The sequence below is a fragment of the Drosophila montana genome, unplaced genomic scaffold (genome assembly GCF_035044405.1).
Source record: "Drosophila montana isolate Dmon_TW-CO22-7 unplaced genomic scaffold, ASM3504440v1 contig_3829_1, whole genome shotgun sequence".
NCBI classification, from domain to species: domain Eukaryota; kingdom Metazoa; phylum Arthropoda; class Insecta; order Diptera; family Drosophilidae; genus Drosophila; species Drosophila montana.
The window spans coordinates 70,288-91,137 of NW_026998699.1; the positions used below are offsets into that span (position 1 = coordinate 70,288).

Sequence of the window (20,850 nt, forward strand, 5' to 3'; positions counted from 1 at the left end):
AATATCTGGCATTATGGCCGGCAACAATTTCCAACGAAATGAAATCGAACGGCATTGATTGCATGCCAATGTGGCTCCAAAGTTCTTGGCTGACACCTGCAGCCAGAGCACCAGACAAGTAACCATTTATAGAGCAGCAAGACGATCAACAGACGATCAACTTTCAAGGCAATGACGCAAAGCACGCAATGTTACCACTCCCGCTTGCCGCCGTCCGCCGCCGCCTCCTGCCTCCTGTCTGCTACCGTTCGCCCCTCTAGCTCCTGTGTCTCAATCACAGACTTGGGTCTTTGCCACCGTCTGGTGACTACTTTGTTTTGTGGCTTTCTCTGACAACGCTGGCTTAATTATTATGAGCAGAGGAAGTGGAGACGACGTTGGCAGCGGCTAATTGCACTCGGGGTGCCTGCTTAATTTGTAGAACCGACCGGACTGGACACCAATCTCGACTTCCCACTGAATGTCCGCGCCTTGTCGATCAAATGAAATCAATATTTAATATGTTCTTTGATTTTTTCATCTAATTGCAGGGCAAACAAAATGCAGCAACTGGCTTACCTTTGAATACCTAATACAAGAAGCTCTTCCAGAAAATGCCCACTCGCCACAATTGGGATACGGAGCGCGTGGGCGTGGCACACTTGGCAGGCGCGCTAAGTCCGCTATGCATAACAGATGCCAATCATGAGATATTGCGCCCGAAACCACGCAGGTAAGCCACATTTAGTGAGATGGGTATATCTAGCTTAAAATTATATTAATCTCATCATTAAAACAACTGTTCTTGGCATTTTAAGAACGAGCTTCTGACAAGCGCACAAGAACGAACGCTAGATGGCGCTTTGTTATATTTTAAAAATATGAAAAATGCCTAAAAGCATGCAATACTTTTTTATTTAATAATGCGTATACTGATCGTGTACAACTATATTTATATTTAGTTTTTAAATATATATACAATTCATGAATTAAGATTTGTTTTGCATCAATAATTTCATAGCTTTTGCAGTTTTCTTTACCATAGAAACGAAAAGCGAAAGATTTGAATACAGCTCATTTTTAAATGAAAGGCAATGTTTTTTGTCTTATTTAAAATGAACTATAAGAAAATATTAGCCCAGCAGAGTTTCTATATCTTGTGTGGAGGATATCTGCGGGTTACTATATTCGTTCTTTGACTTTTTCTCTTAAAAATAGGTCAGTACATTGACATTGTTCATTTAATATAAAATTATGATCAATGTTATTTGTGATTATAATATATTTGTTACAAATTGCTTTGCTGAATTGCTAGACTCTGTGCAAGAGAATGTAAATTTCGATAGAACTTTTAGGAATAGATAGCTCTTTCGTTCTGTTTCTTTTCTGGTTTTGTCTCTTTCTATTGTTTCCGACCCGACCGAGTGTCTCACCCAAACAATGGATACTATTTTCGGTCTTGGACACTTGCATGCACAATTGTGCACAAAAGCGTGAAGCCTCCGATGTTGAATGGACAATAAACTTTTGTGTTGTTTTGTTCTGGGGCGGTCAACTTCTTTTCGGAAGTAGTACCACATACCGCAGCACGCATCGCAAGAATGGCAAATGGCAAACGGCAGACGGCAGACGTTTTTTTTTTAGGAAATCTTAGGATTGTTGTTGCTGAACTAAAAGCAGAAGAAACGGGCACAGCGCGTCTAGATATCTTCTTTTATTTTTTGTTGAAGTGGCATTGTGAAGCCGGTCAAGGTTAATTTGGGGAAAATTAATGCGGCAGTTGGCCGTTGTCAGACGCATAGAGCAGCAGATCATTCGGTCGCCGGATGTGTGCCAAAAATTGATATATGAAACTAAACAAAACTAGCTGACATCAAAGTTATGAAAGCTGAGGATGAATATTTCAATTTGAAGTTGAGAGACATTCGAACAAAACTAATTCAGTTACATTGCAACTGAAGCTGAAGATATTTCAATTTTCATACGCGATTTCTCAATCAAACAAAGCCGCAAAAATTGCAGATTTCAAATCTCTTTGAAGGTACCTGTGTGTGTGTGTGTGTGTATTAGATGTATCTACACAGGAAGCCGAAATATGACTGGCATTTTGGAAACTTTTTGCATGGACAAACAATTAAAAGTTTTGAAATACGTGTAACAAACAAACAAATGACAGTAGAAATTCACACAAATGAAAGTGAAAATGTCCAAATGTGAATAATTAGCTGCAAACAACAATAATAATGCACAGCAAACGAACTGAAATAGGAAAAATGTACACAAAATTCGCCACACAATTCGCCAGCTAACAACAACACCACCAACAACAACAACATCAACAAATTGTATCTGTATCTATAGCAGGCAAGTTAACATCAACATCTACGCCAATGACAATGGAACAGGCATGGGCATGCCTCACGGTATCTGGCGTCTGGGGTCTGGGCCTGGGTCTGGGCCTGGGCCTAGGCCTGGAGCCGAGGGCATTAAACCCCCATAGTTGTTACATTTTTTATTAAGGCATCTTCAGCGCAGCATTAAAAATGCGACGACGACATGAGGCAAGTGAAAATGTTGTTACCTTTGTTACCTTGTCCGTGCCTAAGCCCGTGCCCAGTGCCAACACTTTCTTTCACACACACACACACACACACATCCATATATATATAAAAGCTAAGGCACATTACCCATACGTATCTGTGAGATACTTTTAGTGTTTGTCAAAATGCGAGTATCTACCACTACAAACTAAATCGTTGGATAGAAAGACAAAAACAAGTAGGCATGCTCTCATCGAAATTGCTAGAGTAAAAGATACCCTACATGTAAGCTAGCCATATATCTGTTACGCTTTCAGCTTTTATGCGGATTGTTTAAGCAAGAGAACAGTCGCTTTTTTGCTGCTGAGTTCAGTTTCTTTTTCATACCTATTTTTCTTGATTTGATGTGTACAGGGTATTATAACATGAAATAAGTACTAGACGCGAAAGTGTGGGAGTCGCAAGTTGCCGTCAGCTGTTGCCCAGTTAGCCACATGCCGTTGATATCTGAATGACAGACGTCGCAACATCACTCGCTCAACTAATTAAGTCGTTGGGGCCAAATGGGACTTAAGGTTGGGGCCCCACGGAAGCGTACCCAGTCGCATCCAATGACCGCATCTGCAGCTGGTTAATGTAGCTAATGTAAGGCGGCCAAATGCGGAAATCCAGTTACCGCCCTCTCCGCACAATCAGCGCATATTTATCTAAAAATCTTCAAATCAGGTGCCACAAGCGTCAGCAGTTGTAATGATAGGGCTGGGTTATAGCTACTAATGCATAAAATGGTGTGTTTCATAAGAGGCACAGATAATGATAAAAGAAAACAAGAAACATCGGTTGGCAGCTGCAAGCCGAAGATTAAATACCCTGGCAGAATTTGCCGACAGGTGAGGAGATGATGAGTCGAGCTCGTAATTGTTGAGTTTGCACAAGTTAGCTTGAAATATACTAAAGTTTTCCGTTTTTGAACCATTCATTCCATAGAACAATACAATTAAGTGCGCCGATGTTTCAAAGATATATTGTTTATGATATCTTTGATTGTTGTTTAAGATAGCTTGAAAAACAAAAGATTCGCATGCAAGAAGTACAAAAACTTAATCTTCAACCGAGTGTTCTTATGGCATCTATAAGATATAGTGCTCCAATCCGGACCTAAGCAAATTTCTTGCCGAATACCTTAAACAGACAACTATGTCTCGGCTTTTGTTAATGAACCAGCATATAGATACCTTATGGAGTGGGAGATGTCGTTACACAACGCATGACAAAATGATAATACCCTTTAAAAGGGCATGAAAACAAGTGCCGTATACTACAAGACCTGCTTGCTTTGGTAGAGCCAAACAAAGTCTTTATATAACCACTGCAATTAGCTGCATAAACAAAACATCCACAACGCACATCAAACTCTTTGGTCTTTGACCCCTTTTACGTTTCCTGTTTGGAATTGTACACAAAAAAACGTACATTCGACTAATCATGTGCGGAATTACCAATGGTCGGCATTACTGATAATGATTAATTAAAGTATTTGTTGTCAAAATATTTGCCACAATGCAGCAAATACGCCTAATTCGACAATCGATGGTAGCGATTATCTAAGAAAAGGCAACTCAATTCAGAAGTCATACGGATATCCTTTATTTTCCACGCTTGATCAAGTTGCTGGAACAACAATCTTGTCTGGGCAGACGTTTCTACATACCAGAAAGTATTTGGAAATGTTTTCTGTTTATCTGTTCCCATACATGACTAGTCGAAAAGCAAATGTGTGTCAACGAAGTGTTGAAAGCGAATACATTGGCAGATTGTAAATTTAGATTTAAAATTGAAGTGCTTATAAATTTTGCATTGGTTAAAATATGACAGAAGTTCAGCTTAAAACATGAACTAACCTTGCCAGAAGTTTAACAATAATTAGCATTTAAAATAGTCTTACGTCTTAACGATGCCCGCAACCAAGTTATTAATGGCCAACAGAGTGCGAGTTCTAATGATCTACAATCTAAAACGTCAGCGAAACACAATTTCCTGTTTAAATGTCGGCATGAAAAACGAAAGTTCCTTTGGCGCAACGGACTGCACTCTAATTAGTTGGCCTTAACTATAAAATGACACACATATTTTGAATAGTTTCTTATATTTCGTATATAACTGCAGCCCAAAGGGCCGGGCACACTTAATAGGTTTTTGGGGTTTTGCTTTGAGCTGCAGTTGCCGCCTTTGGCCAGTTTTTCAACATTTTATACCCTGAATAAATTGAAAATGGGCAAAAGGGTATAATCGTTCGTCCAACTGTATGCAACAGGCTGCAGGAGAGTATATTTATTCCTCATCAGGAGACGAGCTGAGTCTATATAGCCATGTCCAACGCTTCAAATTGGAAAATTCAAATATATATTCTTATCTAGATATAGATTCTATACCATACGCGAAACGTGTTCGCCTTCTTTTCCAGATCTCTTACCAATTTATTTGTATCGATAAAAAAAACCATACTTACATGGTTTATTTACTTGGTATGTTGGTTCTCGTATAGTAGACACAGATTAATAATAGAATTTCACTTTACGCATACCTCACCTATCATTTTTAAATACAATGTAAAGCTTTGCACTGAGAATTTCACAATGATCGGACTCCAAGCACCGATGTTAGTTAGGAATGCATTTTTTGTAACAGCTGCTGCGTTCAGGGTAGCTTCTAGTCGACTACTCCCGACTAGAGCATTCTTACTTGAGCTATTTTAGTTTTTTTTGTTTAATAAACACGCAAATATTACATTAAACTCTCTGCCATACTTTTGCTTTTTCGGGTCTGGCGTGCTTAATGGGTGTAAGCATACTTATTTATAGTCTGTCATTACAATTCCGTAAATTAAACTTTTTAATGCGCAAATTGCTTCGAGCAACATAATGCTTATATATTTGGTTTTTGTTTTTATTTTTTAATAATTAACAACGCCAGCAGGTTGGACTAGAAACAGAGGCACGCCAGAAAAAATGAAGAAAGTTATTATTGTATAATCCAACAGTACGGGTGTAAGTACAGTGGAGTCTATTTGCGCCTCCCGACGCTTTTCCGCATTACGTGGGCGTGTTTTCTTTCGGTTTGAATGCGCTGACTGGCATTTGACCAAATGACCAGCGATCGGTCATGACTTTCTAATTGCGATGGAGCTCGTTTTGTGGTTTGACGGCAGTCCCTAGGATGCGATCGCAGTAATTCTTCAAGAACAGCTCACAAAAGAAGTTCGTGTAGGTAGCGCTGTCCAATAAAAACCTCAAAAGACCGTTATATCAACAAGATGAGCTGGTATAAATCATTAGAAGCAGGTTACGCCTAACGAATTTATCTACGCTACACATGAAATGTATCTGGCAGATGTATCTTGAAGAACCAACGCGTGTCTGCACATGCTCAGAACACAAAACGTGATCTTGGGCCTCGGCGCGGAAGGAAGCTAGCAAAACGATCTGATAAGTGTCAAGATTGTATAACCTTCGAGTGCGTCCCAGGCCACATCTCTCTAACCTTCCCCCCCCCCCCCCATCTGCTCCCCCTCAACGGTTGTACATAATTAAATTCACAAAGCCTACGAATAGAGATGAGCAATTCTTGGTAACTTGGCAAAGATTATAAAGAGCCTGTTAAAATAATTATTAAATGGGGAATATACACAAGAATTACTCAGGAAGTGTTTGGCTTGCATTTTTTATATCTGTTATTTAAAAAACTAATTAATTAATTGATATTTTTATATAGAAGAAAAAAATATTTCTCTATTCTCTTTAACTTTTATAAGCTATTTATTGTTATATTTATTTTATTTTATTTTTCTCTTGCAACCCGGAGACTTACCCAAAATTCTTAGCAATACATATATATAAATATAAATAGAGAGAGATTCTTATAAACTATAATAATAATAAATCTTTAATTAGCTGACTCGAGGTCCAGGGTTTAGTTTATTAAAAACATTAATGAAAAACAATTATGTTTTAATCTATATATTTGATTTTCAATTCTATTATTGCCTTTAATTAATAATTTAATTAACGTATCCGCGAAGTTCGAGCCTGGTAAATAAAGATTCAGAAAGTGGAAAGGTCGCCAAAACCAGCATTATATATAATAATAATATATTTAAATCGCACTTGCTGTGACTTTATTAGTACAACGAGTATTTCATAAATATTTGAGTTGTATGTAAATGACAATCGCAGTCGCAGTGACTCGGAAGCCACAATATCGCTTTTAATACGAGTACGCAGACCTGATGGGCTCTGCCCTGGAGTAAATCTCCGCCTGCTGTTACTGCTGGCTGCCGCTGCTGCTGCCTGCTGCTGCTGCCTGCTGCTGCTGCCTGCTGCTGCTGCTGCTGCTGCCGCTGGCTGTTGGATGTTACAGTTGTGCCATTGTTTTGGTCACACAGCTGAGAAACAACAACTCACGGCAGCTGAAATTACCCAAGCCAAAGACCTGCAAGGTGGCATGGGCCCCAAAGGCCTACGCTACACTCTGTGAAAATCAGGAAAAACAGACGTTGCCGCGCTTAGACAATGACTCGGCAGCGATGCTGGCGTTGACAGCGGCAGCGGCAGCAGCAGCAGCAGCAGCAACAACCGCCGCGCTGGCTTTGAACCGCCGGCTGGCAGTTGGCAAGCTTCAGTCTAGCTTGAAGTGTGAACGCGCACGGTAACGTGTTTATCGAGAACACAAAAGTCGAGTGCTGGAAAATTCGGAGTCGGGACACGGATTCGGATTCGAATACAGCTTTGGATACGTACGTCGTCGGCCACGCAACGCTGCGCACGGCGCTAGAGCAATGAAAATTTATAATTTGCATAATTGTTGTTATTATTTGGTGTATTAAATTGTGTATGCCAGAATCGCAATTGCTGTGCAAAGTGAAATGAAACCAAAGCAAAACTCCTAACCAAATGCCGCGCAGCAAATAAATTTGAAATTTTTCGAAAATTTTTTCAATTTAAACTTCATTTTAATACAAAGCCAACCCAACTTCGAGATGTACTGCACCAAAGATTGCGCCTGCCGTTTGTGCCGCGAGCTACGCGACTATAAGCTGAGCGCCAAGAAGCCAGTAGTGCTGCCGCCGCAGCAACAGCTGCCCGCCAAGTCCAAGTCGAAGCTGGCTGGGAAGGGAACGCCTCCCGGCTCCCTGCTGGGTCGCATGCTCAATGAGAATTTCATACTGCGGCGACGCGGCATTTCGCTGAAGAACTTTCAGCCGCAATCGCTGCGCAATAGCGAAATGTGTCAGTCGCAGCCGCGCGATGTGCCACGCCCAGCGCAGACACCATCGCCCACGCCCATCGAGGAGCTGCCCGACTGGGCGGCCACACAGCGCCGACGGGCAGAGGATCGTGATGGGAATGGAAATCTGGGTGATCGCGAGGTCAAACCAAATCACAAAGTGGTCATCTATTTTGGTGACTCCATGAATCGAGCTCAGCAGCCGCCGCAGCAGCAGCAGCAGCAGCAGCAGCAGCCACCCGCAGCATTGGCTACGAAACTGCCCGCAGATGCAGCCAATCTCCACTCACAGCTGCTGCAGGAGATGTCCCACAAACTGCAGGCCAATGACAAAGTCAAGCCGGAGACGGAGCCGAAAATGGCGTTGGAAGCGGTGGAGGCGTTGGAACTGCCGCAGTCGAAGGCGGCGGGTGAGGCGGCCGCGAGGGCGGAGGCGAAGGCGGAGGCAAACGTTGATGATGAACTGCCGCCCTACATTGAGAGCGTGCAGAATGGCGTAATTAATATCAAAATTGAAGGCAATTACCGGCGCGCCAGTGCGCTGGTGGAAACGGTGGCAAAGCCAACTCTGGCCGTTGTTGGCCAAATGAAATCCGATGCTGCCAACAGCAAACTAACTGCAGCTGATCATGATAATGACGACGACGACGACGACGACGACGACGATGATGATGATGATGATGACAGCGTCTCTGGCCCTGGCCACGATGCGGAGACCGCGAGTCAGTCAGATTCATGCGATTGGAGCTACGTTCAGGAGTGGCGACGCGCTGCGAGACGGTAGTGAAAAGCACTTCAAATGATTTGCCATTATTTTTCGCCTATTTTTATTATTGTTGTTGTTGTTGTTGTTGCTGTTGTTGTTTTTTGCATCAATTGTTGTCTGGGCTCCCATATTCTTGAGCTGTGAAAGCCATGGCTGTGAGGGTTTGCCCAGCCCCGACTAGCAAGTGAAAACATTTGGATTTAGTCTTTTTTTGTTCAACATTTGCATGAAAAGGGAGTTGATTACATATATATGAGAGTAAAAGCGAAAATCTAAATGTATGAAAAAGAAATCGAAGCCCTTTGAGTAGTCCATTAATTAGTTTACGGAATTAACCCCTAAATCGGTGCAACACGTATTTTTACTTTATTTTAAATTCTAAATATTTTATGTAGAGCAGAAAGATAAAGGTTTTCCAGACGAAAATTTAACTTGTGCTCTTGCAACCTTTGACATCCATTTTCATACTTAAAATAAGTTTGAAGCGAATTGATTTTCTGCGCATTCCTCTTCCTTTGAGGTAGGTCTTACAAATTCGCTAGAGCAAGATTTTCTTAATTTATTTCTGTGGGTTTTTGAGCTAAAGATCGATACCCATACTTAACCAAGTTGAATGAATTTATCGAAAAGTGTGAGACACTTGTCAAATGAATATTCACAAAGAACTTTGAAAATAAATTTGTAATTGAATCGAAGGGTGGACAAAAAGAGTTTTTTAAAGACTTTTTCCACCTATTTTCCACAGTTGTGGGTGAAATTGTTTAAGACACCATATGGATATGACCTAAGATAAAATAAGAAAAGCTTACAGCTTGGGCTGTGCGTTGATCAAAAATCAGTCAGTCAAGACAATCAGATATTCAGATATACAGTTTATTATACAGATATTCAGTTTATTACATATATGTATATGATGTTCTGATTTCGTGAATATTGTCGAGAGGTCACTGATCGTCTCTGTGTAGAAAACAGTTCGCTAAATAAGCTCATGTCAAAGCATTGTCAGACACTGCCAAAAGCCATAAATCGTATTTAGCGCAAGACATTGTCCATTGCTATCCAAAAGAACAATGGGCACTTTTAAAAAAAAAAAAATGAAACGCTGCTAAATTCTGGGTCAATCAAACATAGAAACGACGTTTTATGTTACAGCATGAAATCAAAAATCATAATAAAAGCAAACGATTTAACTTGGATCTTTGCGCCATGCAAATGAATGGTCGTAGCTGGCTCTTAATTTTTTGTTGTTTCCAGTTAGTTGATGTTGTTCTGAGCCGACGACAGTGCAGAAATGTGAGAACGAATGGCAACCCAATTTCATAAACAAAAGGAAACTTTAATGTGTATCTTGGCTAGCACACAGAATTCGGCATACTCTAACATGCTTGAGAACCTTTCAGTCACTCCTCAGTCTCGCATTTGTGCGATTGAATTATTCGTTTTATCTACACATTTAATACACAAAAAATACAGATTAGCATCCAATTTATAAATATTTAATATACCTAAGCAGGCTAATAAGAAGATCATCATATAATACGGACAAGTATTTATTCAAGCAAACAGCTTCAGTGAGTCGCAGATCCCCCGATTCGGCTCTTTATAGTGCAAAAAGCGTTTGACAAAGTTTTCGCTGAAGAAGACGCAAACTCAGCAACGGCCTCCGGATCGTAACTCTGCTTTTAATTAGGTGCCACCTCCCAAGCTCAAGCTCAAGCCCAAGCACAAGCCCAAGATCGCGCTCTGCGTTCAAATACACACAAACCTCACACAGATACAAAGATGACCAAGTAGATTGTCAAGACAGTGTGAAAGATAAGCGGTAATATGACAGATATACTACCTATGTAACATATATGACAGCAGCTGCCTCGACCGTTAGGCGTTGCTTTGTTTACTTTTGGGTTGACAAATTCTACAAATTCAGATGTATTCTAATTAGTTGCATAACTGATGGGCTACTGCTTAGAAATGGGTCAAGCAAAGATACATTTAAATAAAGTTCAACTCTTCTGTTCTGTTCCGTGCAAACTTTTTTTGAATTTCATACTCTTTTAGAATAAATTTGTTAGAAATATCTTAAAGAAAAATTATATGATATAATTATACTCAATCATCGACCAAAATATCTATGTTTCCTAAAGCATGATCTAATGAATAGTCTCTATCGTCTCAAGTAGCTAAACCTTAAATCAAGGCAAGGTTTTTAAGTTTTTTAGTGAATACTAAGCTGCGCTTTTCCAAAATTTCCATAATACTCTTCCCAAATAATTTTGCTTAGAATATCTTAAACTAAACTATTTTACTAAACTATTATAATTTTTTACCGCCATAATAATTCAAAATCCGATCAGCCTTTAAATCAGGTCTTTGTGAAATATAATTGAAGATGTTTTAGATTTTTGGTATACAATATCCACAGATCGACGTCAAACTTATTTTCGAACAATTTTCTCTGTCATGTGGAAATGGGGTGTTTAAGGTAATACGGGCAAAATTAAACTTTTCCACGGGCATAAATGTAATATGAGCCAGCAGCTGGTACATACAATGAAAACTGACTTGGGCAGACAGAATAGCAGTCGGGCAGTTGTTGTCCGGTCAAGAAGTGTCCACCTAACAGAGGGAGAATAGGTTAAGCCTAATTCGTATTGATATTAGGAGTGTCCATTAGGATAGTTTCCACTGTACTTATACATCTTTCACATATATTAAGTCCAGTTTGACAAATACTATATGAGTCAATGTCTTTCATCTTTTAACAGACCCACGGGAAACTTGCCGCCAACCTTTGGACAGCAGGCGCCCGCACAGGTGACGGGATTGCCGCCAGTGCCGGTGCCGCTGCAGCCGCAGCTGCAGGCACAGCAACAGGCGCAACCAGCCCTTGCAGCACATGGTGCGCCACAAGTGGGAGCCGGCGGTGGTGGCCATGCGGTGGCTATGGCTACGCCAGCACCGCGCGTCTTCAAGGAGCTGGCGCAGCAGCCGAACAAGGCGCCTGTGAGCGTGAATAAGATGACAGCGAATGCGCTGCCAGTGGTAACCAGCCCCTTGCCCCAGCAGCAGCAGCTGACGTCGCCCATCTCCAAGGCGGCAATGCCGCAGCGGGCGGTGGCCGGACCCGCTAGGCTCACGGTGCAAAGCACGCCAGTGAAGTCTCAGCCGCCGCAGCTGAGCGGCAGCCTGCAAAGCTCTCCCAGTCGACCCACGCTGGGCATACCGACGGCGACAACGACGCAGGCGCCGCGTACGCATCAGCACGAGCAGTTTCGGGCGCTGCAGCGGGTGCAGGAGTGCCACAGTTCCTCGGATGAGAATCGCAGCTCGGGCCATGCTAGCATGTCGGATACGGGCGGGCACAGTTCGTCGCCAGCGGGCGGCATGACATTGGGACCGCTGCCCGAGGATCGGCTGGCCGCTGGTGTTACCAATCGCAGCACACGCTCGAGACGCCATCGTGGCATAATGCCAGCCGGCAAAGCGCCCTGGAGCGGCAGCGGCCTGGAGGACATCAAGCTGGCCATACAGCAGCTGACCATGCGCTCCCAGACAAGCAGCAGCACCTACAGCAGCCTGAGCGCCGGCTCGGAAAGCTCAGAGCCGGCCAGGCGACTGGGACGCTATTCATCGCTGGAGACGGTGATTACCAGCACCAGCGCGGATGAGTTTGTGTGGGTGGACTCGCACAATCGGCTCGTGGAGCTGCAGCATCCGCCGTGGAGCCAACAGTGCATAATGCGTGTGCTGCGGAATGGCCGCTGCAAGCAGCAGGCGGAGCATGTGTCCGTCGAGGTCATCTCCCGGCTAGGTTATCTGCTGCAGCGTGCTCTGGTGCGCATCGCACGGGAGATACAACGTTTCTCGGCGGGGTTGGGCTTGTGCTCCAAGCAGGAGGTGACCGGCGCTTTCAAGGTGGTGCTCTGCTCCACACTGGCCGACTCCTGCACCAAGGCGTGCCTGCGTGCCGCCGCCATGTTCGCGGTGCCCGGCGAGAGCGCCCTCAAGCAAAGCAAATCCTCGCGCGCCGGTCTACAGCTGTCGGTGGGCAGCTTCTTCAGATGGATGACCGATGCTCGGCTGGGCAAGTTCATACACGAGTATGCTGCCGTCTATTTGTGCGCTGGTATTGAGAATCTGCTCGAGGAGATTATGCTGCAGTGCGGCGGCGGTGCCGGCGGCACCACAGCCCAGGCTCTGGATCAGAGCATTGCCAGTTCGGGCGATTTTTGGGGTTTGCTGCAGCCGTTTGCACATTTGAATGCCGGACGCATTGCCTCCGGCGCTTTGGCCATGCCGCGCTGGGCGAGCACCTTTTCGCTGGCCACCTGTGTGGGCAGCATACGCGAGCTGAAGGAAAAGGCGCTGCGCACACAGCAGGAGTTCCAGCATGCGGCCGCCCTCTCCAATGCGGCGCTAAGTGCATTGTTTTATTTCATGCGCTGCTCCCAGCTGGAGCACACCGAGCTGGCTGCCCAAAGCTCAACGGCCGGCCAGGCGCCACCCAACAGCGGCACCCAAAACGTCCAGGAGCTGTGCTATGAGCGCGCCTACGTGGTGCTCCCACCGCTGGCCGAATGGCTGCGAGTGGCATCGGCGCACGCTGAGCACCGCAACGGCCTGATGATTGATAAGGATGACATTTTACAGGTAAGCTAAAGCACGCTTTGAATTAGTGTTCCATGTCCTGAACACACATAATCTAAATCCTATTGCAGGCTGCGCGTCTATTGCTGCCCGGTGTGGATTGTCCCATACGTCCTGTGGCCCATGATGAGGAGCTGCCCACAAAGAAGACGCACTTTAGCAGTGCCAGCAGCGCGGGTAGCAGCGCCACGGGCACTGGCAGCTCCAGCTCCAGTTCACCGGCCGTGAGCAGCATTGGCGAGGACACCTCGGAGCTGGGCAGGCGTGCCACCATTGGTGTCGCCTTCAAGCTGCTGCTGACGGGTCGCGCCGAGCTTCTAGCCCAAGCTGCTCAGCTGCTGCCGCCCACCACGCGCTATGATACACAGAACAGCGCCGGGTTGACAGCTTTGATGATTGCCAGCATACGGAATGATGAGGTCGCTTTGCATGCCCTGCTCGATGCCGGCTGTGATCCGAATGTGGAGGTGCCGGCGGCAGGTAGCACTGGCTATCCGGCCATACAGCCGGACACACAACACTGGACGGCGCTCAGTTTTGCCGCCAGCCGTGCCAACTATGTGGCGCTGCGAATCCTGCTGGAACGTGGCGGCAAAGTGGAGGGCGGCGCTCGCAGCAGCGAGGAGAAGTGCACATTGACACCGCTGCAATTGGCCGCGGGCACAGGCAATCTGGAGATGGTGGCACTCCTACTGGCGCATGGCGCCAATGCGTTCCTGTCCACACAGCAGAAGGACACACTGTGCTTTGCGGGTGCCGCGCAGAAGGGTTGCTTCTGTGCCATCTCCGTGGCGGCAGCGCACGGGCATCGCGCGTGCCTGCGCAAGCTGCTCACGCATCCGCTGTCGCCGGGCACGCGGGATGTGCTCTCGCTGGAGGAGATGCTCGCCGAGGGCGATGTGGTGGGCGTGCGCGGCTCTGGCGCTGCCACGGCCACAGTCGCTGGGGAGGATCTGTTGCCGCTGCTGAACAAGACGCAGATCAAGCGACTCCAGGAGGCCATGTACCACAGCGCCGAGAACAATCACTTGGGTGAGATCAGCAAATCCTAAAAGAAAATTCAACGGCGAACAGCTCGACAAATGCTAAGAATATATTCTTTATTCCATTTCAGACATAACCATAGAGTTGCGCAAGCTGGGCGTGCCGTGGACCTTGCACTGCTGGATGCATGCGCTGTCGGCGGCTCACGAGTTGCGGCTGGACGCGGTCATTGATCAGCTGCTGCAGGACTTTCTCCAGGTCTGCCCCGATGACTATAGCGCCCAGTTTGTTAGCGAGTGCCTGCCCCTGCTCTTCAACATCTTTCGCAACAAGAACGAGGGCACCACGCTGCTCCTGGCGGACATATTCGCCACATGCTTTGGCTGGGAGGCACTGCATCCACTGAAAGAGCAGCCCCCACTGCAGCCAGTCCAGGGCACACGCATCGATCCAAAGTTTGTCAACAATCCGGAACTAAGCGATGTCACCTTTCGGTATGGCAGCATCCCTATCATGCTATCTGGATTAGCTTTAATGTCCACTTTTCACATATTTGTTTTCTTGCAGCGTCGAGGGTAAAATATTCTATGGCCACAAGATAGTGCTGGTCACGGCCTCGCCACGTTTCCAGAGCATGCTCAGTGCCAAGCTCAGCGATGCCAGCAGCACGCCCACTGTCCAGATCAATGACATACGCTATCACATCTTCCAGCTGGTCATGCAGTTTCTATATAGCGGCGGCTGCAGTGCTCTGGATGTGTCCCATGGCGATGTGCTGGAACTGATGGCTGCCGCCAGCTTCTTTCAGCTGGAGGCGCTGCTCCGCTACACAGAGGCGCGCTGCTCCGAGATGGTCGATGTGGACAATGTGGTCGCCATGTACATACATGCAAAGGTGGGTGCCTATTATTATTATCAACCGCATGGAGCTGGTGACCAAAACGGATCCTCTCTCTCTCTCAGGTTTACAATGCCAACAATCTCTTGGAGTATTGCCAGTGCTTTCTGCTGCAGAATATGGTCGCGCTGCTGACCTACGATGATTCAGTGAAGCGTCTGCTGTTTGCCAAGAAGATACCAAATCATGATGTCCTGGCCGGCCTGCTCCAGACGCTGCAGCAGCGACTCAAGAGCCGCAAGCCGAATGCTGGTGGATTGGTCAACGTCTATCGCTCTCCGCCGGCGACGCCTGTCAAGAAGTAGCTGCATCTCGCTCCTTACCCAGACTAAGATACACAGCATATGTTCTGCTTATGTCATATTTATTGCATTGTTCTTAACGAATCTCTTTGAGCTCTCGTACTCGTATGTATTATAACGCCCCTTATGCCTAGACCTATCTAACCTAATACTTGTAGTTGTATTTTGTACCCTCAACTTGTTCAGCGCACTGTTAATTTAAATGCTAGTTAACGTGGTACAGCTTATAGCGTCCAGTAGCAAACCTGTAGTTAGTTGAAATTGTTTCTGCATTAAATGAAAAATAAAACCTAAAACAATATATGTATATACCCTGAACTGAGCGACGAGCTGCCTCTACCAACCTTTTGCTTCTTTTTATACATTAAACACACATTCAAAAACACACCGAATCCTGCTGCTTGATGTGCAGTTGACGTCGCCGCAGTGCTTCTTCTTTCCTTAGTCCCATACTATGAGGAATGCAGTCTTGATTAACTTCGGCTTTTATTGTGCGATCTTTATGAAATTTTCAGGGCATAAATATGATATCCAAATTTATGCGGATACCAAAGCCCAAAAATATGTCTCCAAAAATGGAGGTAAAATATTCCTCCATTTTGAGGGAAAGTGGAAAGTATCTATGAAGTGAAATATATGTTTGGAGTATTTAGCTCAGAGAACAGAAGAAATAAACTCAATCTTTTCGCGCTCTAAGTCGACTTATCTCTAAAATCAAAAGTCTCTAGTTCTACCTGTCGGAGAAACGGACGGACAAACATACGGATATGGCTAGATCAACTCGGCTGTTGATGCTGAGCAAGAGAATGGAAGAAGCCTTCTTCCTCGATTTGCATGGAACCAATTTACCCAATGTAACCATTTTCAATGGTTTGTAGGTATAAAAACTAATATAAAAACTCACAAGATTGTCTTTTCAACGTTTGATCACATTTTATTCGTATTTCGGCGTCTTTTTAAAGTCCGCATCGGGAAGAGGCTGCTTCTGCTCACTGGCCAGCTTGGCGGCCAGCGATATCTGTGGCAATATGTTGCCTCCCTCGGGCACAAAACCGTGATTATCGGCCTTGTAGTTCACCACCACCTCCTTGCCGTCGGCATCGAAATACGAATAGGTGCCGCTCACCTCGAGGAACGCATCATCAGTGCCTGCATTCTGCACCACGGCCGTCTCGTCGCGATGCGTGCCATCCTCGCCCTGGTAAAAGAAATGATACGAGCCATCCTCATGCTTCTCCTGACCAGAATCCACAATAGCCACTGGCGGAACCTTTGTGCTTGTTTGGACGCCATCGGCGGGCGCGGCCAAAGCGCCAACCAGACACAGGCCAAAAATGCTAAGTAACTGTACCATAAGAAGTGGACGCATTAGTGGACGCAACCAGGACAATGGAACACTTGCGGCTACTTACAATCTTCAACATGCTGTTGCTGTTTGTGCCGCTGCTCTCTACGGTTTGAGCCTCTGCAGCCGAGGAGTCGCCTTTTAAAGGCCAGACCAACCAAAATCCAAAAAAAAACCCCAAATTATTATTTCTGGTCATCATCCTTACCGGTTTTCGCTTGTGACATACATTAAGTCGCAAAATGTTTGTAAGCTGAAACTCGTTCTAAGAATTAATTTCAGATCAATTAGCTGCTTGCATACGCCCTACAATTTCTGGCATTCAATTTCAGATCATCCGGCCAGATACATACATACACAGAGCCCATAAGTACCCGAGTATTCATGAGTGTTCCTGGCTATTCACATTCAGATCGTTCTCGCATTCCTTATGCACTTGTTTACTTTGCTCTTAACGCCAACCCAGTTGCGCTTCAGTTTGCATTCATTATTCAGCATGATTATATGATTATGGTATGATGCGGTTCGCCGATATTTCTGCATGCATTGTTTCCTCAACGTTTTTATTATTTTTAGCTTTTCAATGTGTTTTTTTTTTCTTTTTAGTTTTTGAACTTTTTTTTTTATAGAAACCGCAGTGGAATTGGAAATATTGAATGCTTACGAATTTCGCAACCATCTTGGTCATTTTTCAGCAAAAACTGTTTTGATTTTTCTCGAACAAGCGATTTCTCAATTGCCAATTGTTTATACGAAAACTATAAACAAATCTGTGCTTCTTTGCACCGCTTCACCTCCTCCACCAACCCCCCCTCCCACACATTCTCCAACATTTGCGCCCTCGCTGCCCGATTGTTATTTTTGGCTCAGCTCGTGCGGGAGCACTAAATTTTCCAGCCCCTGCAAAATACAATGTGTTCCACATAGACCAGGCCAGACCAGGGCGATATTCGAGGTGAGAGCGGGGTCTGGGGGCCGAGTACAAATCGAAATACTTAAAGGTGCCACATGCGCTTCGGTTGCGTTTGGTTCGATTTTCGATTCGGTTTCGTGCCTTTTGTTTATGCAACAATAAATTATACATTTAATTTCATTTCATTAGAAATGCTACAAAAATATCAGCGCCTCAGATTGGGGGTGGTATGTTACTAAATATATACATATATATACATATATGTATATATATCCATATATTTATATAGACATACTATATACATATGCAGCGATTTCAATGAGCATAGCCTTCAATATATAATGTATACGGTAACTGGAAATATTACTTAGATATAAGTGTGTTTTAATTTATTAATATATATGCATATATATTAGCTTTATGGCAGTATTGATCGGCTGTATTTTTTAATATTTTCGGAAATTTGTAATTTACAGGTTTTTAATCTTGTTTATTTGAACCTGAAGTATTTAATGTGCAATTAGTTATACTCAAGTTGATTTATTAAATTTGGGAGTTAGTCACAGACATGAAACAATTTATTCATATTAATAGAAACTGTATTGTTCCAGATTTTCAATTGGTTTATTTTAAGAATTATTTCAAACATGTGGTAATAATTCGAAGGCAAGTATTCCCCACATTTGTTTTAAACATTCAAATTCAATATATCAATCGATTGCTGTGCATGCTTGTAAACTGAATTATGAATAGTCAATAAGGCAGAGCTAAAACCAAAATTCAAAATTGTTAAATGTTATAAAAAGAATCTAAATAATACTTTAATAGACACATATGTCTGTATCTATAGATGAAAAGCTTTAATGAAAAATCTATATATATATATATGAAATTATAATGATTGATTATGCTTAAAATGCTGCTCAAGTATGTTGTCCTTACAAAACGAATGCATAAAGTGCTTTTTCAGGGCGGAGATTAAGGTATTCATTATTTTAATGAATCATTAGATTGGGCGTAAAATTGTCGACATGCGTCGTTTAACATGTCTGCTTTGATTAGCGGGTTACAAAACATTTGCATACAACTATTTAAGGGATGCACTTGAGACAATATTTACAAAGGGCTACTCACCAGTTGTTCTCTCTTTGTATGATTAGCTTTTCTTTTCTTTTCTTTGAATAGATATTTAAACAGATTGGTTGAACAAATTCATAGTAAATACGCCTTTTTCCCTTTCCTGTCGTTGCTCAATAAAACGCCAGTAAGCGGAAAAAGACAAATCGACTAGAACTTTATAGATCAAAGATAGATTATTATGCCATACAATCAACTTAAGTATACTTTTTGATATAGACCCTGCCAAGACACATTGCGTTGGGTTGTTAGATTAGAAAAAAGCTTTAATTTCGTATTTGAATTGAATTAATTGAATTTGCCATGATTGATTTATGCATGGGCCGGGGAGGCTGGAAAACTGTGCCAAGAGACTCTGCGCTGCCTGTTCGCAAAAAGACGAAATACTCTGATCATCGACTGCTCTAAGCATGCCATACAAAAATAGTTTTATTTTTATAACTGTGCGCTGGTTTGTTTCTTTATTTTTTGTTTTTTGTTTTTTATGGACTTCCCCCACATACGCAGCATAGAGCATCTGCCAAAGAGCACACAGCTGTCTTTCCATGCCACACATATGTATATATATATATTCATATATATGCATCTCACGTACTATCTATATATGTAGATATATATAGTCAAGGAAGTTGTAAAGTACGCGCTGTGCCTATTAAATTGTGATTTGTTTCATTAGGCAGCTCTATGCCTTCGGCTCCACTGCCAAAGACAAAGGCCGCGAAAAATTGTGCAAATTGTGAAAATTGTGAAAATTGGGAAAATTGTAAAAATGTTGAGAACTTGTGTGCGGGGGGGTAAACAAAAATGACGACATGCTAAATCAAATGAGAAACGCAACGCGTTGGCAAAAGTTTGAGAGCAAAAATTCATGTATACGATAAATAAATAAAGATGAAAAATTATGAAAAACAGGCGGCAGCACTGAGACGAGTGGATGTTTTTATTTCTTTTTTTTTAATATTTTTTTTTTATTCTTTTTGGATATTTCAACGTTTTTAACGGAAAATATTTTTAGCCAAAGGCAAAGCAGAGTTGAGTGAAAATATTGGAAAGCCGAAAATTGTGTACATATATGAATGTATGAGCGTCGGCGTATGTGCATGTATATGTGTCTATATATGTGCATATGGCAACTTGGCAACTTGGCAACAAGCACAACGCCCACTTCCGCAGTTCAAAAGAAACACTTCCTACCAAATATCCTGGCATTCATTATAAACACTTTCGGATTACGTTATTAGCGCAACGCAACAAACTGTTAATTTTTCTCCTTGTCTTTATGCGATGTTCAATATTTGAATGTTCCTTATTTTTTCTTCTTCTTGAGTTTAGACAAAATACAAAATAGAGCACCGATCCGTACAGGCTGACGCGTCGCGACACACTGCACCTACGCTCCAAAATTTTGAAAACTCTAGGACAGCCAAATTGTTGAAAAATTCTATTCACAAAACAAAAAAGTAGAAAACGACTAAGAAAAATAAAAATATTGAAATGCCGACACGAAACGAAACGTACTGTAAGAGATGGATAACATTTTCGGGAGCGGTGCGAGCGAGAGGCCCAAATGGACCGACCAGCGAGCGAGCGGCCCGGAACTCAAGTGCACGAACGATCCACGAGCACGGCAATTCATGTTCGATGCTCAGCAGCTGGCCTCCCATGGTCTCACAGAAGCATACCCCCCTATACCGATCGCGTCCCTACATGACCCCACCTCTATACATCATCTCCACCCACACGTACATGTTTCCGCTGCCGCTGCCGCTGCCGGTGCCGCCGCAGCTAGTGCTGCCGTCTTGTGGCATAGAAATTGTTTCTAAAAACGGACAAAATAGCTTATTAGGGAGGAGTCCCATTCCCAGCCAGAGTGCCACATCCGACGGCTGCAGTTCACGTCAAAGTTCAAGCGGCCTGCACTCGACTGATTAGTTAGCAAAAGGAAGACAGAATTCTCTTGCCGTTGTTTAGACTAAACATGCACTGGCCACACCCAAGAGCGGCCCGTGTATCTGTCAGTTCTCAGCAAAAATAAACAACAACAGCAAAAACAGTC

At 43.7% G+C, this 20,850-nt stretch overlaps 2 protein-coding genes across 4 annotated transcripts; one reads left to right on the forward strand and one right to left on the reverse strand.

The window, feature by feature from the left end:
- Positions 1-568: 568 nt before the first annotated feature.
- Positions 569-15,700, forward strand: LOC135437599 (ankyrin repeat and BTB/POZ domain-containing protein 2). 2 transcript variants are annotated; one of them, XM_064695583.1, is made up of 6 exons: positions 569-712; positions 11,334-13,218; positions 13,287-14,247; positions 14,330-14,693; positions 14,767-15,094; positions 15,163-15,700. In XM_064695583.1, exons 1-6 carry the CDS (start codon positions 594-596, stop codon positions 15,400-15,402), a joined length of 3,897 nt encoding a protein of 1,298 aa, XP_064551653.1. In that variant the 5' UTR covers positions 569-593; the 3' UTR covers positions 15,403-15,700. The 2 variants fall into 2 exon arrangements, with proteins under 2 accessions (XP_064551653.1, XP_064551652.1); XM_064695582.1 differs by lacking the exon at positions 569-712 and adding an exon at positions 6,709-8,582.
- A 607-nt stretch (positions 15,701-16,307) lies between these two features.
- Cpr78E (Cuticular protein 78E) lies at positions 16,308-20,154 on the reverse strand. Of its 2 annotated transcripts, XM_064695585.1 has the most exons (3): positions 19,989-20,154; positions 16,812-16,882; positions 16,308-16,744 (listed from the first exon to the last, which is right to left on the reverse strand). In XM_064695585.1, exons 1-3 carry the CDS (start codon positions 20,005-20,007, stop codon positions 16,334-16,336), a joined length of 501 nt encoding a protein of 166 aa, XP_064551655.1. In that variant the 5' UTR covers positions 20,008-20,154; the 3' UTR covers positions 16,308-16,333. The 2 variants fall into 2 exon arrangements, with proteins under 2 accessions (XP_064551655.1, XP_064551654.1); XM_064695584.1 differs by lacking the exon at positions 19,989-20,154 and having other exon boundaries at positions 16,812-17,923.
- Between the last annotated feature and the right edge of the window lie 696 nt (positions 20,155-20,850).

Coding starts and splice junctions, on each gene's coding strand:
- LOC135437599 (XM_064695582.1), top strand. CDS start 7,555: ATGTACTGCACCAAAGATTGCGCCTGCCGTTTGTGCCGCGAGCTACGC. Junction 8,583..11,333: donor TGGCGACGCGCTGCGAGACG/GTAGTGAAAAGC, acceptor ATCTTTTAACAG/ACCCACGGGAAACTTGCCGC. Junction 14,694..14,766: donor CTAAGCGATGTCACCTTTCG/GTATGGCAGCAT, acceptor GTTTTCTTGCAG/CGTCGAGGGTAAAATATTCT.
- Cpr78E (XM_064695584.1), bottom strand. CDS start 16,946: ATGATGACCAGAAATAATAATTTGGGGTTTTTTTTTGGATTTTGGTTG. Junction 16,745..16,811: donor GCAACAGCATGTTGAAGATT/GTAAGTAGCCGC, acceptor CTTATGGTACAG/TTACTTAGCATTTTTGGCCT.